Source organism: Xiphophorus couchianus, chromosome 5 (assembly GCF_001444195.1).
Source record: "Xiphophorus couchianus chromosome 5, X_couchianus-1.0, whole genome shotgun sequence".
Taxonomy (NCBI): Eukaryota; Metazoa; Chordata; class Actinopteri; order Cyprinodontiformes; family Poeciliidae; genus Xiphophorus; species Xiphophorus couchianus.
The window spans coordinates 37,644,677-37,665,310 of NC_040232.1; the positions used below are offsets into that span (position 1 = coordinate 37,644,677).

Sequence of the window (20,634 nt, forward strand, 5' to 3'; positions counted from 1 at the left end):
TTGCTGAAAAAAACAACGGTGGAAATTAATGAGTTTTCTTGCAAATTTGCAACTTTTCAGACTCATAAATATCCACGTTTCTTTGTAGAAAATATTTTAGATTCATCTAAAAATTTCTGATTTTTTTCTAGCAAACCTGCGACTTTTAGAACTCAGAAATGTCAAAGTTTTTCTGAGACTTCACGGCGGAAATCTACTCTTTTTATTGTACGCCGTCCTATGAACGCCTTTATTTTGGAAGTTGTGGCAGGAAGTGCGGGACTTCTGCGTTGGCTTAACGCCTCTCGCGCTCCTCTCAGGTACAGCAGCGCATCACGCGCAGAGGGAAGCAGAGGGAGGCAGAGAGAGAGAGATATTTATAGCCCAGAGCGAAGCGGCTGCGCATCGATAAGACTCTGGAGCAAGCCGTAGGCAGACGAGGCTGACTTACGGTTAAACGAGGAAACGAGACGAAATGAAACCGCTCTTTTCTTCTTTTCTGTTCGCCGCCGCGGCGCTCGCGCTGGCCGCCGCGGCCAGTACCGGTACAGACCCCGGGATCTCCTTCGAGTACCATCGTTACGACGAGCTGCGGAAAGCGCTAGTGTCGGTGTGGCTGCAGTGCCCAACCATTACCCGCATCTACACCATTGGAGAGAGCTTTGAAGGCCGAGAGCTGCTCGTGCTTGAGATGTCCGACAACCCCGGGACGCACGAGCCAGGTCAGTTTTTACGCACACAGCCTGCGTGAAAATGCGCCGATTTTATACATCCCAATTATTCTGTCGGGTTTATCCCGCTGTAGGGAAGACGTCACCACTTCTTCTGGTCACATTGACACACGAGGCAGTTTGGCGCATAGCAGATTGTTCATTCTTATTGTATGGAGGATAGAAAAATGCATAAAGGAGGTGCGCAGGTGAGTTTAATCTGCGTCTCCAGACCCTGGCGCATCACCTCCCAGATATTCAGATGATAGATTGTAGCACCAGCAACGAAAAGCCGCCATTTTGCTGGTTGATCAGCATCTTTGAGTCGTGATTCTGGGAAAACACCTCTCCACCACACCTCAGAAGACTCTGAGAGATGATGAACCACACTTTGTGCTAAAGCAATTTAAAATCCACTCCTTCACAAATTATTAAAATGAGTGAGAAGTGTTTCTTACAACCCTTATTGGCAGCCTAAAGGGGGAGAGAAGCCACAGTGTTTTTTTTGTTACAAGAAAAATAAAAGTGGCTAGCTGGTCTTAGATTAAAATAATAAATCTTTTGTTTATTTAGTTGCATTTACATATCTAACAATTTGTACAGTATTAATGTAGAAAGAGGGAAAATAAATGTACACATATACATATTTAAAGTTTTTATATACTGTATATTCAAGGGATGAATTGAAGTATATGTTGTCCCACCTCTATACTAATCATCTGCTTCCAGTTTTATGTCAAATGTCCCAAGTCTGATTAAAGACAGATCCACCAATCAGACTTTTCCTGGTTTTGATTTTTTTCTACTATGGTGGCTTATCTAAGGACTGCAGTACATAAATGAGATGCAACTCTAAATGCAGGAATTACAAGATACATCAAAGCATAATTCATCACCTTTGTCTGATTTTTACAAACAGATAAAATCAGATTTTTAAGCTCTACAAAGCTTAAAAATGTGCATCAAAGTAAAACAGTTAGTTGTTTATGGACAAAAATAATTGTTCTGTGTTTTTGATGGATTTCATTAAAACAAAGAAAACAGATTTTATATGGTCTAATGCTAGGAAAGTCAATCTATGTTGGTTGCATTTATTTCCTCTCATGGCTGTTGGAGAAAACATTCAATGAAAACAAAATGTAAAACAAAAGTTCCCGACCTGTTACGGTTTATGTTGTATTTGAGATGGGCCGTTCTCAGACTCATTTTACTGCGGTCAGCCCCCCGGCCCCCAGGATATAGCTTCTGTACTCTGATAAAATTCCTGACAACATTTAAAAAATAAGTTGCGAACGAGGTTCCCAAAGACCAGACTTAAAAGTCTGCAACATAGTGTAAACGTTTGGAAGAAAAATGTGAAGGAGTGAAGAAAACCTAACCTGATTTCACACCTGCAGTCAAGCCTGGAGGAAGGGTGGCATTCTGGGCCTGCGTTGCTTCTTCAGACCCAGGAAGATTTATTATAATCGATGGAACCATGAAGTCTGCCCTATAACTATAAAGTTCTGTCTTCACTTTGTGACCTTATGCTCTAGCACACTATGGTTACTCAGCAGGCCAGTGATATAACGCACTACTGCAAACCCACCTTTCTAATGGCTAAAAACCCAAAGGTTTTTTTCAGTGTCCTTGTCAGTTTGGATTAAGGCCTTAAACCACAGGTGTCAAACTCCAGTCCTCAAGGGCCGCTGTCCTGCAGTTTTTAGATGTGCCACAGGTACAAAACCCTGGAATGAAATGGTTTAATCACCTCCTCCTTGTGTAGATCAGTTCTCCAGAGCCTTGCTAATGACCTAATTATTCTATTCAGGTGTGGTGCAGCAGAGGCACATCTAAAAGTTGCAGGACAGCGGCCCTTGAGGACTGGAGTTTGACACCCCTGCCTTAAACAGTCCATTAATTCTAGAAAACTCTCCAAAGTGTCTGAATAAAGCCAATTCTGCCAGAAAGGGGCCATCAATTTAAAAGACCTATTGCTAGTCTTTTGAATAAGATTTATTAAAGGGCCAATATTATATCTTTCCCGGGCACATAGCATCATTTTATTGCACAATCAAGTAACTATGTTACCTGCAGTTGTTATAAAAATGCTGTTTATATCAAAGATTACTTTAAGGAGATTTTACTTTGTAATTTAATACCTTAAAATTGGACCTTTGTCTTTTTAAAAACTACCTGAATATACAGAATAATCAGGGTTTTCTATTAATAACAACACCAGGGTTAATCAGAGTCACACTGTGAACGAGTGAATCAGAAATTTTTTCACACATGAATCAGCTGCCACAGACTCTGGACCTTAACAGCAAACCATAGCCAACCATAGCCCATGGCCGTCCAACATAGTATTAAAATCTGTGACCTTTTTTGTTTTGTGGTCATTTTTAATTTTTGGGCAGGTGGAATCTTTATTTGCTTCTCTTGGGAGACATTCTGCTAGAAAAGTCCCATCATACAGCCCACAACATCAGAAAAGATCAAATAAATAAATAGTACAGAAAAAAAAACATAATACATTAATCACAAAATAATTTTTCAGAAATTTCCACACATTGGACTGAGTCATAAACAGTGTATGTTCATTTATAATGCAACTCGTATAAACGAGCTCTGCTGCTAAACTAGTTGGATAAACACTCTAAATCTTGTTCCAGCTTGGTAACAATGCTGCCTGTGACAGGTCCTGAACCAGAACCAAACCCAAGTCCTGAGCCAGAACCAGAACCAAACCCAAGTCCTGAGCCAGAACCAGAACCAAACCCAAGTCCTGAGCCAGAACCAAGTCAGGCTGAATGTAAACACCACTGGTTCTGGAGAAAATGATGTTCAAATCCAACTGCCTGTAGCGTCCAACCAGGCCAGGTGAAAAGTTGATGATCTAGGATTCTCTTGTGCTGCATTCAGGTACAGCTGGGACACAAGGCTGTCAAAGAATCCAAACAATTCTAAAGTGATTTAAATATGTTCTATCTTAAATATGGTCATAGTCTTATTCACAAAAAAAATGTAAACATCAACTTGGAGTATTTCTATATGGTATATTGTTGTTCAGGAATTGGCTGTGCCTGCCTATAGCCCACTACTTTAACCAGATCTACGGTCAGTTCCGTACTTTCTGCTTTTTGACATGTTAGAACAAAATAAAATGAAAATATTTTCAGAATACTATAAGGTCTACCAAAGAAAAAAGAATTGTTTCATTTGCTGTTTTAATTCAACCTTCAGTGCAAATCGTTCACTTCAGACAAGAAAGCAGCGTGAGAAACACGTCTGGTCCCTATTAGAGAGGTAATGTATTAGTCTGCAGTTCTTTTATCCTTTAATGATGTTTGGGAGTGATTCACTGATTCCTATCTGGGACTCCAACAATAGATTTGACTTTGACAAACATCAGGAAGTAATTTCCTTCTTGAAAATCCTCTCCAACATCCCGTAGGAAATAACGTTACATAATCCCCCCCCCCCAAAAAGGTAATAGAGAGAATTTTGTTGGATTTTAACAAAAAATGTTTCATGCAGCATTTACTGCATTAAGGTGTATTTTCCCCTCCGGCAGTGTTTGGTCTGATCGCAGGACTCAGTGCAGCTCACCTCACACAGTCTCACACACACAGTAATGATCGTATACTAAATAAGCCTGTAATAGTGTTGTGGGCGTACACTGGCATGAGTCACAGTAGCAGGCCGGAGCCCTCATTACCAACAGATGAGTTTCCAAGCTGCTGCTGCTCTTTTTTTTTTTTTTTTTTTTTTTTTACAGCTCCCTGATTTTGCTGAGCAGAGCATCTGGCAGTGGAGCGCAGGAAGACAGGCACAGAAATGTTGGTTTGATTTGCAGAACAAAATCCTAATCTTCCTTTGAGATATCCCTCAGATATCTGTGCACCGTGTTCACATGAAGGTGGAGCTGAAATAGCTGTTGCCAAGGCGACAGATCGGCTTAGTGCGCTGAGCCGACTGCTTGGTGATTGGCTGGCTGAATGCTTCTGAAAGACTATGGTGGTTGAACTGATGCGTCTGTCGGTGTGCAGCAGCCATCTGCCCACAGCCCAGCATATAACACAGGTCACAACTAATACAGCAGTTTGTTTTGTTGTTTTTACAGAAGAAGTGTGACATTGTGCTCTCAAAAGCATTAAATATCCTAATTTATTTTCATATTTGCATCCAAATAACCACCGTTTCTGCTAACCATTTTTATGTATTCTCAAGCCTTTTCTAAGTGTGTTTTTATTTTCACTAATTTGTGAAATTCTGTTAAAATGTGCTTGATTTTTTAGCCAAGCTGCATATTTTGCAGTTTGTACCATAACAATTATGAACCGATCTGGTTATTTCAATTCCGATGCCTATCCCGATATCTGAGGTTTAGCAAAAGCCGATAGATACAAAAAAACAGTTCTGAATTTACTTTAAACCTTTCTTTTTTTTAATTGCACACAGAATTGTGCTGAATTACATATTTATTTGGTAACTCTACACCAGTACAGCACACTGAAATACAACAATAGCTTCAGTCAAATATGTAAAAACAACACTGCTTTAATTTGTTCAGTCAGTTCAATTAGGAGTAGAACACTGTAAAATAAGTAATAATGAAACTAAATCTGACAAAAATAACAGGCTGACTACGTTGGTTAAACATGTAAAAATAAACTGCAACAAACTGTCTTTCAAATGTGATGTGTGTCGTACAAGGCTCTTCTACTGACTGTGTTCAGTGAGGCGGGTCTTCGAACGCTTTTGCTTTCGATTAGAAATAAAGACAAAGATTAATCTTTCTCTCGTTATTGAAACAGACTCTTCTTATATGATAACAGAAATGTCCACTCTAAAAACGAGCCGCATTCTAGATAGGTTTTTAAGAACACAATACACATCCACACAGAGAGCAGCCAGAGTCACAGCTGAATATGTCGCAAGAGTTGAAATGCGGTGTACTAAATATAAAAGTGCCTTTTGAAATGAAATGAGTTTTCTGTAGAAAGCAAAACATCACAGAACAAAGAGCAGTTACTGTGTGTATTTTTGGACATTTTGTTCCCTTGTGGACTTGGATCCTCTTCCTGTTGGATGGAGGAGGAGGTGATGAGAAAGACAGATAAAAGAAAAAAAGAAAGGAAAGATTATTGAAGAATCTGAAAATATGACCTGAACGTAAAAGTCAGGTGGGCAAACAAACACAGGAGTGTTAAGGGAAGCTGAAGGAAAGGCCAAGCTGTCAGCTTGAGGTCATTTATTATACATCTGGTTCTACTTCCTCATATGAATGCCCTCCTCAACAACCAAACAGAAGAGAGAAAAATAACAGATAAAATATAACAATAACAATTGAAATAACAGGAAATAAAGAAACCTGATAATGAAAGGTGGTTTTTTGTAGTTTCTTAAGGCTTTTTGTAGTCTTTTTTTTTTTGGATTGCAGTGTTTGTTTAGTTCAAATAACAGAAGAAAGGACTAGAAGTTGCTGTTGATGTTGATTGTTGATTTAAAAAAAAAAGACATTTGGTTCAGAATATTTTCAGAAATCAGTTCACCAGAAATAAAACACACCCTCAACATGATGCTGCTACAATTGTTCCTCACAGCTTGGATCACGTTTTCAGTTTTGTAAGCGTCTCCCTTTTCCCTGCAAAATTAATGATGGCCATTGTGGCCAAATTTATCAAATTTAGTTCAATCAAAAACGTTTTTAAAGGGCTAATAGAGGAGTCATGCTGTGATGAAGTCCTGTAGGCGGAGCTTCAGAAAGAGCAGGAATTTCTTAAAGAGACAGAGGCCCAATTTCAAGGCAATGAATTAGGGCGTAAATTGTTTTAAGTCATATTTGATATACACAACATTTTTATAACCACTGAAGTTACTTGATTGTGCTTTAAAATGGCACTATGTGCCTGGGAAATATATAATACTGCCTCTTCAAAAAAGCAGGTTGAAACCTTCAGTCATGACACAACTATACTACGATACGATCCAAAAGAATCCATACATCACCGTGGTTTTCTCGTTTGTGTGCAGGGATGTCAGTAATACAAGCTGTCAGCGCTTATATTACAGAGCTAACAAATATCTCTCCTATGATAGTGATGCTGTGTCTACTGGAAGGACCAGCAGAGTGTGTTTGCTCAGTCTGCTGCTTCGTTTGTCTCCGTAAGCACCTGCTGCTGTCAGGGTTGCCACGATGATGAGGGCGCTCTGATGTGACGCTCCATTACCGACTCTGTGGCCGCAGTCATTACGGCCAGGTCACCTTAGAAACCTTATTGATCACCTGTCAGACGAGTGGAACAAACAAAGTAGGATGGGCCGGGGGGAATTAGGAGATGTGTCACATTTATGGTCAGGAGTCAGAAATCACCTGGAGTTAGAGGAACAACCCGCGTCTTTGTTGATTTGATCAAATTTTGGTTTTGACTTTTGTATAATTGATGAGAAACTTTTTGACTTTCAAAACCCAGAAATGTTAAATTTTGACCATGATGTCAAAATTTGTAAGTTTTTGGGCAGGAATGTACTCATTTTTTCTGTCTACAATGGCCCTAATACGCAGTCGTAAAGTCCATCTCTGAATGGATGAAAAAAGATGGGTTTTTTTAGGAACCTAAATAAAGTTCAGTCTTGAATCCACCTGAGATGCTGTGGCACAATCTTTAAAAAGCTACTCCTGCTCAGAGCCCTCCAATGTGTCTGGATTAAAACCATTCTGCCAAAAAAGTGAGTCAAACATCCTTTATAGTAAAATACAACACACACCAGTGTAATCATTTACAGCATATGAAACATGGTTGTTCATGCAGAAGGGGCCAATCTCCAGGTACAAAGCATAAATCCAACTTATAGTGTGTGTGTGCTTCAAAGTCTGTAAAACCTATTCACCAGTCCTGAAACCATTAGTGGCAGAGGAACCAGATTTGAGCGTTTAAAAATAACCTTATGACAACCAGATGTGTGTGGGGGTGAATGGGTGGGTGTGTCACACACTTCAAGAAACATTAGAGCAAATAAAAAGGACAAAATAAACGCGCTTTCACAGCAGAACAGGGGTGGGTAAGATGGAGTTAAAGTTTTATCGGAATATTTTGTGATAATAAAAAGGATGATACAAACAATTTATTTGTATTTTGTTATATAGCTTTAGTACAGCAATCACCACCAACAAAAATAGTGCTCCTGAGAAATGTAGAGAAGTGTGATTTGTATCACTAAACTGTAAACAGTAACTGAATTTAATCATATTTTCAAAGATATTGATATATGGAATTTATTGTGACAATAATAAATAAAAATTCCTGTCATGATAAGAAATGTATCACAATAAATGATATGATACATGCCCACCCCTACATCTGAATAACGGTTTTGATATGATTGTCTGGACAGCATCATTGAGACAAAGTAAAATCAGAGTTTTTACAAACAATAACAACGTTGTGAGTGGATCTGAACAGCTTTAAACAAACCAGCTCCCACCTCATGTTCTCCCCATGTGCCAATGAAGAACTCTGATTCTTTACTGAACAGAAGTGTTTTTGTTCCCCAACACGCAGAGAAGCTCTTTTGTTTTCCAACAGCTGCACAAAACCATTAATAGTCAAACACACCATGTTTACCGTGCCTGCAGTGGTCAGCACTGTTGCCTTGCTGCAGGAGGGTCTGCAGTTTGAATCCCAGGAACCTTTCTGCAGAGTACTAGTTCTCCTTACACATACATACTTTCTCTCTGGGCACTCCAGCTTCATATAGCAGTTCAAAATCATAAAGCTTACTGATTATACTAAGTTGATGTTTGTTAGTCCTGTGTGTTGCTGCGTGATGGACTGGTGACCTGTCTGCTTCTTGTCCACATATTGCCTTACGGTGTTGTGTGAGGTGAAACAGTGTGTGAATGTGTTAATGGAGCTGTCAGCAGCCGGCGGCCCTGCACCAGCCTTCAGACTGATCAATCAGTGGCTGCCTCACTTTAGTCTGCTGTCTCCAAGTCATTACTGTCTGAACATGGTTGCAGTGTTCAGCTCTGGTTAGCCTTCCAGCAGATGAGTCAGGGCAGCCATTACTGCTGGGCTCTTGATGTACCACAGAGCGACAGTTTACTCTGGGGCAGACATGTCCAAATGTCTGTTTACGCTCCCTGGGCTGAATTTGTGCGACCCCTTCATACACATTTGTCTCACCAGTGCAGGTGGAGTAATTTTTTATCCAATTAGGACAAAACTACACTTTTTCAAATAAAGAGCGACCTAAGTCACGTTTAATTGCTGAGAAACGACTGAATCTTTTTCAGTTGTCTTCAGCCAAAAATAAATTAGCAAAATGGTAGCTGAAGTTTTGCATCCATAATGATTCCTACAGAAAAGTTTGACTATGTTTTCTTTGTTTAATTAAAATATTTCATGCTTAGTTGTTTTTAACCCTTTCATACATAGTGGTCACTACAGTGGACAGCAAACTAAAAGCCATTTTCTTGTGCTTCCTGTGGATTTTTATGTTATAAATGCACACAGACCACTGAAGTGGACACTAATGCATCATAAAATATACCATCAACTACTGGCCATCAGCTGCAAATGCAAGAAATTATTTTTGTTAAATACAATATGGCCGACAGACAAAAAAGCATGAGAACCGACCCGGTCCCTCCTTCTACTGTAGACGACTCTTACAAGTAAAAAAAATATTGTGACATCAGATAACCCCTAAGGAACAATACTACTGATGTATTTTTCAAATAACAACTTTGTATTTGGACAAAATTACAATTGATCACATAAAAATAATAATTTAAAAAAAATTATTTTTGCAAAAAAAAATTCCGACCTTTTTTATGCCTTAAGAAAAGAATTTTAAAAAATGGAAAAAAAATTCTGACACAAAGGATCATAATTCATGCATGAGAGGGTTAAGCAGGAACAAAATTATTTACAATGGATGGATGGATGGTTTTAGTGTTTTTGTCATGTCCTGGGTTGCTTTGAGATGATTTGGGGTTTGATTTCTTTATTCTAGTTTCTTTCCTTAGTTTCTTTCTTTGATTAGACCAGCCTTGTTTCTGTTTTACCTTAGTTCTCTTCTTCCTAGTGATTGTAGTGTATTAGGTTAATTGCTTGCCTGGTTACTTGCTTAGAGTCATTTTCTTAGTTTCCTTGTTTTCACTCCCTCAAACGCTCTCTCCTCAGCCTGTCTTCTGCTCTCTCCCCTCACACCTGTAATCTGTTTCTAATCAGCCATCTCTTCCTTGTTCAGTGATCAAGCTCCCCAGTATATTTACCACTTATAAATATACTGAGACGTGATGGGAAGATTCTTGTTGATTCTTCCCATTACGTCTTAGTTTCTTCCTGGTTCTCATTTCCCCATTGTTAGTTTAGCCTGACTTACTGCATTTTTTCTGGTTGTTGTAAGTTTTCAGTTGTATTATTAAAGAAAATTTAACATTATCCATGTTCCTATCTCCTGTTTGCATTTTGGGCCATCCACAATCTTAGTGCTCATGCCAGTTTTAGTTGGGGAAAAACATTGACTCATGAGTATCCTCGATTTTGGCCCATGTAATAAAAAGTTTGGACACTCTAGGGGTAAACATATCTGAATGATGACTTCTTGTGTCAAAGATGGTGGACGTTGTCTCTTAATTTTGCCGTCATCAGTTTAAGGAAAAAATATGAATATCAAGTGTAGTTCCTCCTCGGCTGAAGTGATCTTAGAGCTGTTCCTGTTTTGTCTGCAGGCGAGCCTGAGTTTAAATACATCGCCAACATGCACGGCAACGAGGCCGTGGGCAGAGAGCTGGTCATCTACCTAGCCCAGTACCTCTGCAATCAGTACCAGCAAGGCAACGACACCATCATCGAGCTCATCCACAACACCCGGATCCACCTGATGCCCTCCATGAACCCAGACGGTTTCGAGAAAGCAGCCTCACAGGTCAGGACACTGGCCTGAAAAGTTTGACAGATTTATTACACTTGCAGCAAAAGCCTTTTAAAGAGGTGGCATAATGGGAAAAAAAGAGTAAAATCTGACCTTTATTTGATTACATTGTTTCAGAGAGAAAAGTCAGAACCAAAGTTAAAACTCACAAAAACTAAGATGGAGAAAACATTTTCATTAACTGAAAAAAGTAAAAATGACAATTAATGGGGAAAACTAACTAACTGTAACTGTGTTGTGCGTCTATAAACTAACTAAAACATATTGATATCCTTCTTTTTGTTAGCCTTTCCAACTGATATGAAGTTGTTTTTTTTCCTACACAAGCAGTTTATGTCAGCTGTCTGCAATTAATCAAATTAACGCCTAAAATTAATCAAAGTATGGAAAAGCTAAAGCTACTACAATAACTAATAAAAATATACTTAACAATATTTAACTAATAATAGTCCTAAAACCTAAAAGATAAACTAAAATTGGAATTCTTTATTTTCACCACAAAACCAAGGGATTTTTAACATAGAAGATATTTATAAATGTGGGAAAGTTATGTTTTTTTAGGGCTTCTTTAGGTTTGGGGTCTTTAGATCATAAAAATTGATCACTTGCTCCTACTCTGGATTTTCCTCTTTTCTTCTCTCTTCGCTTCAGCTCAGCCCTCATGTTTTCTGTTGGATTCAGGTTAAGTTTCTGTCCAGGGTCTTCTGTTTTCATCTGACCTCATGTTCTGGATCATAATCTTACAGAAAGGCCCAGTAAAGACCCTTTTTCAGTTTCCTGGCTGAGGCCAAAAGGCTTTAACTTGAAGCATTCCTGGTACGGCATCATAATTCCTCCATCATAGTTATGGGCATTGGGTCCTTTTCCACATATGTCCTTTGTTTAGCATCTAATATAATCTCATCAGACTGTAGTTTAAATATCGATAGCACTTTATTTTAAAGTGAAGCCAGGGTAGTGTGATATGCTATTGGTACATGATTTGTACATATGTTGACTATTGTATTCAGTTGCATTAATTTGTGTCTTTGTACATTTTCTAACCCCTTCTTCCTATTCCCCTTGCGAAGCCTGGAGAGATCAAGGACTGGTTTGTGGGCCGGAGCAACGCTCAGGGCGTGGATCTGAACCGCAACTTCCCTGATCTGGACCGCATCGTCTACATCAATGAGCGGGAGGGCGGGGCCAACAACCATCTGCTGCAGAATATGAAGAAAGCCGTGGATGAAAACACGAAGGCAAGCAATTAGTCAAAGTGATTCAGTGACTTATTTACTCAGCTTTTGCAACTCATCCCCAAGCCAGTTCCTTCCTGTTATGTCAGAGACCTCTACAGTACTAAGCGAAAGCTTCAACCCCCCACTCCTCCTCAAATCATATTTTTTTTCTCCTTTAAGGGAACCAAAGTTTCTTGTCATTTTGTGAAGTGGTCCCTGGACTTTCTCTGGATTCTCTCTTTGTCCTGTCCAGTTTTTAAACAGTGTGCTTTAAAATGACTGGAGGGGGAACGTCTGAAAATAGCTGACAGTACAGATATTACTTTAAAAGATACTTTGCCTATAAATTGGGTTGGTAGTGTAGCTATTTTAGATTTTAAAAGTAACATTCTTTACTTAGCAACATTATTTATTTTTGTATACAGATTTTAAAGGAGCAGTGCTTTTTTTTTTTAGCTTTACATCATGTTATAATGTTAAAGTGCCTTGATTCTTTCATGCATGTTTAAGAAATCCTTTAATCTCCCTTGGCAAACATTAAAATGTGCAAAATTCCAGGGTGGTAACAAGTGCAGGTAACATAGTTACTTGATTGTCCTATAAAATGGCACTATGTGGCTGAAAAGTGCACATTTCTGCCCCTCTCTTTAAAGATAGCATCTTTTCTGTCTTTCCAGCTGACTGCTGAGACCAAAGCAGTGATCCACTGGATCATGGACATCCCCTTCGTCCTGTCAGCCAACCTGCATGGAGGAGACATTGTGGCCAACTATCCCTATGACGAGACCCGCAGTGGTGAATATGAATCGTATACACATTTGGTTTTGTTCAATTAATTTCACAAAGGTGTTTTTGTGTTTGTCATTAATTTGCTCAAAAATATGTCACTTATAATAAAAACACCAAAGATTTTATTTGTTTAGTCTTTCCTCATAAAGTTAGTTGAAACCAGAAGGAAAGTCTTTGATTTGACTCCTGCCTCTGTGTTATTACAGAGCAACCAGACTGTTACCTTGTAATGTGGAACAAAAGCAGGTGCTCTGCTAACACTTTATAACGGCTGTTAAACATTTCCTGGCTGTTTTTCTTTCGCCTCACCCCGATCCTTTATAGAATCCGCCCACGAGTACAGCGCCAGCCCGGACGATGTGATGTTCAAGTCTCTGGCCAGAGCTTATTCCATGTTCAACCCCGTCATGTCCGACCCACACCGACCTCCCTGCCGTAAGAACGACGACGACTCCAGCTTCAAGGACGGCATCACCAACGGAGGGGCCTGGTACAGTGTGCCGGGAGGTGAGACTTCCTGCCAGGCAGTGTTGTTCTGGGCAGCTCTTTCTTTTGTTTTGTTTTATTCGGTTTGGAAATCACCTGTTAAAGAGCCAGTGACATCTGGATGCAGTGACATCTAGTGGCTTAAATTGCACATTGCAACCTAGCTTTTTCCATGTGGGGAAATTTAACAACGCAGACTGGGTTGTGGTCGCTAATGCTGAACATACATTTTTGCTTTACAACATATGTTAAGAATAATAGAATTCAGATAAAGTGGAATGCTTCAAAAGAAACTAAAGAATGGAAAATACATTTATTATTTTATCTATTTTGTAGTTAGTTTTTGAAATGCCTTTTAAAACCGATTCAAAGGGTGGCTCAACAGAATAGATGTCCATCTAAAAGTAAAACACAAATATTATTGAAAAGTTGATAAAATTGTGTGACTCCACCACTAAGTGAAACATATTAATTCAGACACAGAAGATTTTTTAAGCCTTTATTTTTGTTAGTTATGAGAAAGTCATGTTATTTAAAACATGACTTTTGATATAGCACTACATCAAACCATTAAAAATGTTAAATACAGAAATGTGGGGTTAAAGAAAAGTGTGTTTAATACTTGGCTAAAGGTTCTTATTTTTAATCCGACCAATGAGCCTCAACACATTTTCTAATTTATTGAGATGTACCTTCATTACATGAAGCTTGATCAAGGTATTGATCAATCTCAAGGTATTGAGATTGATCAATACCTTGATCAATCTCAAGGTTGATCAAGGTATTGATCAACCTTGTCAATAAAATGTCTCTCTATTTAGTGAGACACTTTGTCTCACTAAATAGAAACTTGAAGTGGTGCCCAAGTGTTTAACCTTCAAGCTAAAGACTTGGGCAACCCTCTTATTGCAGGTTTTTAGCTTTTTCAGTTATCCTCCTAACAGATTGTTTTTCAACTAAATTGCACACAATAAATATCACATTATTTAATCCAAGAAAGCTTTGAAATGAATGACAATGGTCTCATTTTAGGAAATCACCTTAAAAAAATTAAAAATAAAATTGCTGCACCTTTGAGAGCCATGTGAAACTTGTGTCTATCGGAGATTGTCAGATATCTTCACTTGTATCATCAGTTTTCTGGTCTTCCAGTGCAGTTTTCTGCTTCTGTAAAAGTACTATCCTGTTACAGGGATGCAGGATTTCAACTATCTGAGCAGCAACTGCTTTGAGATCACCCTGGAGCTCAGCTGTGACAAGTTTCCCAACGAAGAGATGCTGAAGAACTACTGGGAGCAGAACCGTGACTCCCTCGTCAACTATATTGAGCAGGTTGGCATCGCTCTGTGTTTAGGAATCCTGAATGTCGTCGCCATGTTTCAGACGCAGCTTAATCAAAAAATATTCCTTCATTTCAAGTAACAAGGCTCCAGTTTTTGATACAAAAATCGATCTGGCAGCTGTTTACAGGACAGTAGATCATAAAAAGTCACCAGAGCCGAAATAATATTAACTTGTGCATTTGTTGCACAATATTACATCTTTAAAGGAACTCTTATTTAATAACATTAATGAAAATATTTTACACTTTCTCTTTTTCAATAATGTGGTGAGATTTGCCACCAGAAAGCTTCTCTGCTGAGTTTTTGAATCTTCTTTGTGCGTTGGGCTCAGACTCATCGCGGTGTGAAGGGCTTCGTCCGGGACCTGCAGGGAAGCCCCATCTCCAACGCCACCATCTCTGTGGAGGGAATCGACCATGACATCACCACAGGTAATGACCCTCACAGAAAATGAATAAAACCCTATGACAAATCTGACGTGCAGCATGATAAAAAAACAACATTTCGACAACTCAATGACCCCATCTTGTGGCCAAAATGTGTACTTCATCTTTTTTTCTGAATGAGTCAGAGGTGACATGTTCTAACATACAGTGAGCTGCTGAGGTTCTGACAGCGGTTTCATTTGTTCACATTTTGTCTCACTAAATAGAAACTTGAAACTTGAAGTGGTTTGCTCTCGGGTCTCATGTCGTCGTTATTTTCAGCCTCCACACTTTGTAAGGACTTCTGTTCGCTGCAGTTACAGCTGCTGGATGTTTGGACTCTACCAGCTTTACACATCTACAGACTTAATTGCTCCCCATTCTTCTTTGAAAATTAAATTTTTAATATTCATAATTCATAACGCCGTCATTGAGGTAAAACATTGATGTGATGCTTTTCATAGCTCAGTATCAAACATTAAACCATACATGTGTGTCTTATAGCCAAAGATGGAGACTACTGGCGCCTCCTGGCTCCAGGAAACTACAAGGTGGCCGCCTCTGCTCCAGGGTTCCTGACAGTCATCAAGAAGGTGGCTGTTCCCTACAGCCCTGCCACTAGGGTGAGACCTGTAGGCAGTGACAGCAAACCAAAACAAGTTCTTTATAGCTCTTCTCCCAAACTGAACGCACTCTGGTTCTCTTCATCTCCTGTCCTTTGGCCTTAGTTCCTAGAAAGAAAAGATGAAAACAGTATAGTTGTTGTCAAAAATGTTGGTGTCACCATTTAACTTCATTTTACACCGTGTTCCAAATTATTATGCAGATTGGATTTAAGTGTCATAAAGATTCAACTTTTTGTTGTTGTGCTATTAAATGTATAGATGTTATTGTTTGTCAGGGCTCTTTGAATCACTATAATTAATTTCAGAGAGCTGGTTGATTAGTTTGTCTGGTGAACTCAATTAAAGGAAATCTACTTAAGAAGGATGTTCCACATTATTAAACAGGCCACAGGTTTCAAGCAATATGGAAAAGAGAAAGAATCTGTCTGCTGACGAAAATGATCAGATAGTGTAGTGCCGTATGACAAGATATGAAAACATTAGATATTTAACGAAAACTGAAGCGTTATTATCGTACTGTGAAGAGATTTGTGGCTGATTCAGAACAAAGATGGGTTTGTACAGATAAAGACAAAATGAGGAAGGTTTCTGTTAGACACATTCATCAGATTAAGAGAGCAGCTGTTAAAATGTCCTTACAAAGCAGCAAACAGTTATTTGAAGCTGCTGGAGCCTCTGGAACCTCAAGGTGGAGGATCCTCCAGAGGCTTGAGGTGCATGAACCTACTATTGGATCTGTGGATGGAATGCAGTTCATATCAAACCAGCAGCTCTGGGAAGGTTTTCTGACATCCTTCAAAGATTCAACAGAAACTTTCCACAAACTCACAAGTTCAATGGATGAAGAATTGTGCTGTGATATCAAAGAAGGTTCTATGTTAACATGTAACTTGGTCTGTTAAGATGTTTTTGATTGAAATAGTTTTTGATTTTAGTACATGTGAACACTTAATGCTGCACATTCAAAGAATGACAGTTTGCAGTTCTTTATAATCCATAAAATGTTTAGAAAATCTGCTGTGCATAATAATTTGGAACATTTTGCATTTTGAGTTTATTTTTGAAAAAAATACTGTTCTCCTGGGGAGCTTTGTTCAGTAAAATTTGATTTATACTGTAATAGTTCATGACTTGAAAATTATACTGACCATCATTTGCATTGACCACTTAGGAAAATCTGAGAAAATATCACTTCCATAATAATTTGAAACATGGTGTAATGTTGTAGATGGTTTTCACTAATCACAAAGTTTTCACCTGTGAAACCTTGAATCTACTTGTAAAAACAAATAAATGTTTTCTGTGATGCAGAGGGAGGGTTTCGCCCATTTTACTTATTAGATCTTGGTGGGTTCATACTGACCTAATCAAAGTGTTTGAAACCTGCTGGATGCAGATTGCATCAATTGTAATTGCAGCAGTGTCATTCTGTGCACCTTTTCAGAACAATAGTAACATGTTCTGACCGCACTGATTTCAGGTGGACTTTGAGCTGGAGTCCCTGATGGAGCGGAAGGAGGAGGAGCGGGAGGAGCTGATGGACTGGTGGAAAATGATGTCAGAGACGCTGAACTTCTGAGCCGTTTCAGACCATCTGCACATCCGTGTAAAATATATCCATCCTGTGTGCCCGCCCCACTCTAAAGAGTATATATTGTCTGTCTTTTGTTCCTTTTACATTAATATCTGCTAATATCGTTTGATTTTATCTTCATAATACCTGTAGGTCTCTGAAATATGGAATAAAAAGCTGATACTAAGAAGGAGCTGGCGGGTAGTTTGGTGGCAGTGAGGCTGCTCTTTATTTCTGTGGTGTTGTTTATTTCACACGAATGGTGAACATGGCCTATATAACTAACTGATGACTGAAGTAATGAGTAATTATGTATGTAGAAAAGCTATTTATATCATCTTTTTGTTGTCCTGTTTTAAATGTCTCTGTTTCTCCGACCTTTAATACAAAAGAGAAAAACACATTTCCTACATCTTCTAACAACTGTGAGCACACTTGCTGATAATTCACCCTGTTTCTGTTTTGTCTTATTAAAAATAAATCAACAACACTATGGTTCTGAGATAATCAGGGACATTAAGACCACTGTAACTTCAATGTAAACAGTCTGTCAAGACAGGCTGATAATCCTGTATGTTATTTATTTTGTAGATTTTCTTATTTTAATCTTAAGCACACACTTAAGCTAAAAATGGATGTTCATAATATACACTGTATTTATAAACTGCATATAACTAGAGATGTGTGTCATTTTTGTTACTAAGATGAAAGAAAATTAGGCCAAAAATGCTTAAATATATTTATTTGAAAGCCATTCCTTCGCATGTGCACTGCACAGAAAATAGTATGAAACATGGTACTGCTATATATATATCTATATCTATCTACATATAGATAGATATAGATCTATCTACATATAGATAGATATAGATATATATATATACCAAGTTTGAGAAGAGTAAAGATTGATTGAATGTATAAACACAGAAATAGATGTGAAGCGTGAAGAATAATGCGATTAATAAATTTCCCCTCTTTATGTTGTGAAGCTGCTTTTTTGTGTCTTTCTTTTGTTCAACTCATTCCAATATTAGCAGCCGCTTCAACCAGAGAGAGCACACAGTCATGGCAGAACGTTTATGCATGGAGTTTTTTTGTGTTGTTTAGATAAAAACAATAAAAGTGTGTCAGCTGGATTTTATTTGATTGCAAAGAGCTTTACTGTACCTTGAAACCCTCCTGCGGTCTTAGCATGACACTCAGGAGGAGCGCAGCAGATGTTACGGTCCGACAGCGGGAGTGTAGGGAGGTGTACCGTCAGACTGTCAGTTCATGAGACTAAACAAAATTTGGAGTTCTACACAACCTCTCTGGACCAAGCACGGGGTAATAAATAGTTTGTGGGGTCCAGTTGACTGTCTTTTAAGATTTTTAAAAGTGTGCAAGACACCACGTTTTTCACATTTTTCATGTTAAAGCAGCAAAATTGTATGTTTTTTAAAAAAATTTATGCAACAGACCAATATGAAATAGATATTAATCACTAAGTGGAAAGAGAGTAATACATGATTTTCAATAAGCTAAAAAATAAATTAGGATACTTAGAAGGTAACCAAATTAGTACATAGAGTCCAACTTTTTCCCAGTTTTTCTGTGAAGGACTCAGAGTTAGAGAACATTAGTGAACAGAGCATCATGAAGAAACATGGCGCCACCAGCTTTAATCAGAGAAACGGGTGCAGGACTATTCTAAAGTTTTTTTTTCTCTGATCAATTTTCCTTCTGACTGTTTTAGATGTTTGAAAACTTTTGTTCTCTGAAATAAAGATTAGCAACACCATGTGTCCTATTTGGTACCAACCACATCGAAGACAGAGAGAAAGAGAGAGAGAAATGAAAAGCAGCTTCAAGATTATTCTGGTGATGATCTGTGGATTTTCCAGCATGATGGAGCTCAACGTCACTAAACTGATAACTATGCAGCAAGTTATCAGTTTAAAATATTTGAAATGCAGTCATAAAACTAAAGCGCTGAGTCAGGATTTGGTTCAGAAGTTGATGTCCATCACGATACATTGAAGTAATAAAGTTTCAACATTGGACTCATGCACTTTTTTGGATGTATTTGACAAGGACAAATAAAGAGTTGTGAAGTTGTTCTATTTTGAAATTTTTGGAAGACAGGAATATGCTAAATAAAATCATAAATCTGTCAAATAAAATATTGAAGGCCTCAAAACGTGATGCTTAATGATCATCAAACTTTTTGATATGACTGTGCTCTTTGGTATCTAAGGTCATGGTACTGGAGTTTCCCCTTTCATTAAATGGTATACAACTTTCCTCATTTTGATTTGTTTAAAAAAAAAATAAAAATTTACGTTTAAGCATATAGTAGGAATAACATCATGTAGCAGAAACTGCCAGAGCCATTCAGCCTTTAATATGTTTTTATTTGTTCTGATATTGTCTTTGATAGAAATGTAAAGAATAATTTATGTAATCACAACTAGCTTAAGAACACTTTCTTCAACAAATGTTTTACAGTAGCCTAACTCATCAACAGGTCAAAAAAAAGTTAACAAAGTTAGTTAACAAAAAATATCTAATTTAAAGACATATTTGTTGCTATTGCATGTGCAAAGAATATTAAACTGTTGTCTCACTTACCTGTATTTCGAGCCACTAGATGGCAGAAAAATGTCCATCTGTGTTTGTTCTCATTCCAAGAGCAAGAGCTAAATTTTGTTAAACAAACATGACCAGATACTGTAGTTCTCCACAGTCGTTTCATACATCATTGTGTAGTTGTTTTATCTGCATCATTTATGATTTTTGTCCAATTAATATGTTTTCATTTCCTGGCTCTGATATCACAGAGAACTTTACTATCGTTATCTGTGGAAGACGCCATCAAAAAAAATTATTTACTTTACTGAATAAGAAAAAAAATGCATTCGACGAAGGCCAGCAGAATTTATAGAACGTCACTTATTTTCTCAGAAAGACGATCAATAATATGTTATATGCTGTACAAAATTCCCTTTATCTTTTTCCATTTTACTTTTTAAAAAAAAATCATATTTTACAAGATTTTACAAGCTAGTAAGTCAGTCAAAAACATGCGCGGAGCTCAGTTCAACTCTTACAGTTGTTCTGCTTCTGCAGGTCACTTCAAATTAAAAGTGATTCTACTTGGTGATTCAAGTTTATTCGTGTAGCAGATTTCAGCAAGAGGCAGTTCACCATAAAAACATAAACAAGCAATAAACATATTTTCTCAAATGTCCTCTAAAAAAATCATCAGAAAATATTTGAATAAACACTAAAATTGATCAATGTTACAGTTAGGATGAATGAAAGGCAACTCTGAACAGGTGGCTTTATTTATTTATTTAAAGGAGCTCTGTGTTTCAGCTGTTTGGCCGTTTTCTGGAAGTTTGGTCCAGATTTGTGGTGCATAGAAGCTGAATGCTGCTTCTCCATGTTTGGTTCTGGTTCTGGGAATGCAGAATAGAACCAGGAGCAGAAGACCTGAGAGGTTCTGGAAGGTTGATACAACAACAGCAGATATTAAATATGTTGTGGTCCTAAACCGTTCAGTGATTTATAAACTAAC

The 20,634-nt window shown here is 38.0% G+C and overlaps 1 protein-coding gene across 1 annotated transcript; it reads left to right on the forward strand.

Moving 5' to 3' along the window:
- Positions 1-295: 295 nt before the first annotated feature.
- cpe (carboxypeptidase E) lies at positions 296-17,754 on the forward strand. The gene is made up of 9 exons (XM_028016832.1): positions 296-701; positions 10,414-10,610; positions 11,687-11,854; positions 12,511-12,628; positions 12,947-13,129; positions 14,301-14,440; positions 14,783-14,882; positions 15,381-15,499; positions 16,983-17,754. The coding sequence occupies exons 1-9, from the start codon at positions 455-457 to the stop codon at positions 17,079-17,081; spliced, it is 1,371 nt and encodes a 456-aa protein (XP_027872633.1). The 5' UTR covers positions 296-454; the 3' UTR covers positions 17,082-17,754.
- Positions 17,755-20,634: the final 2,880 nt, after the last annotated feature.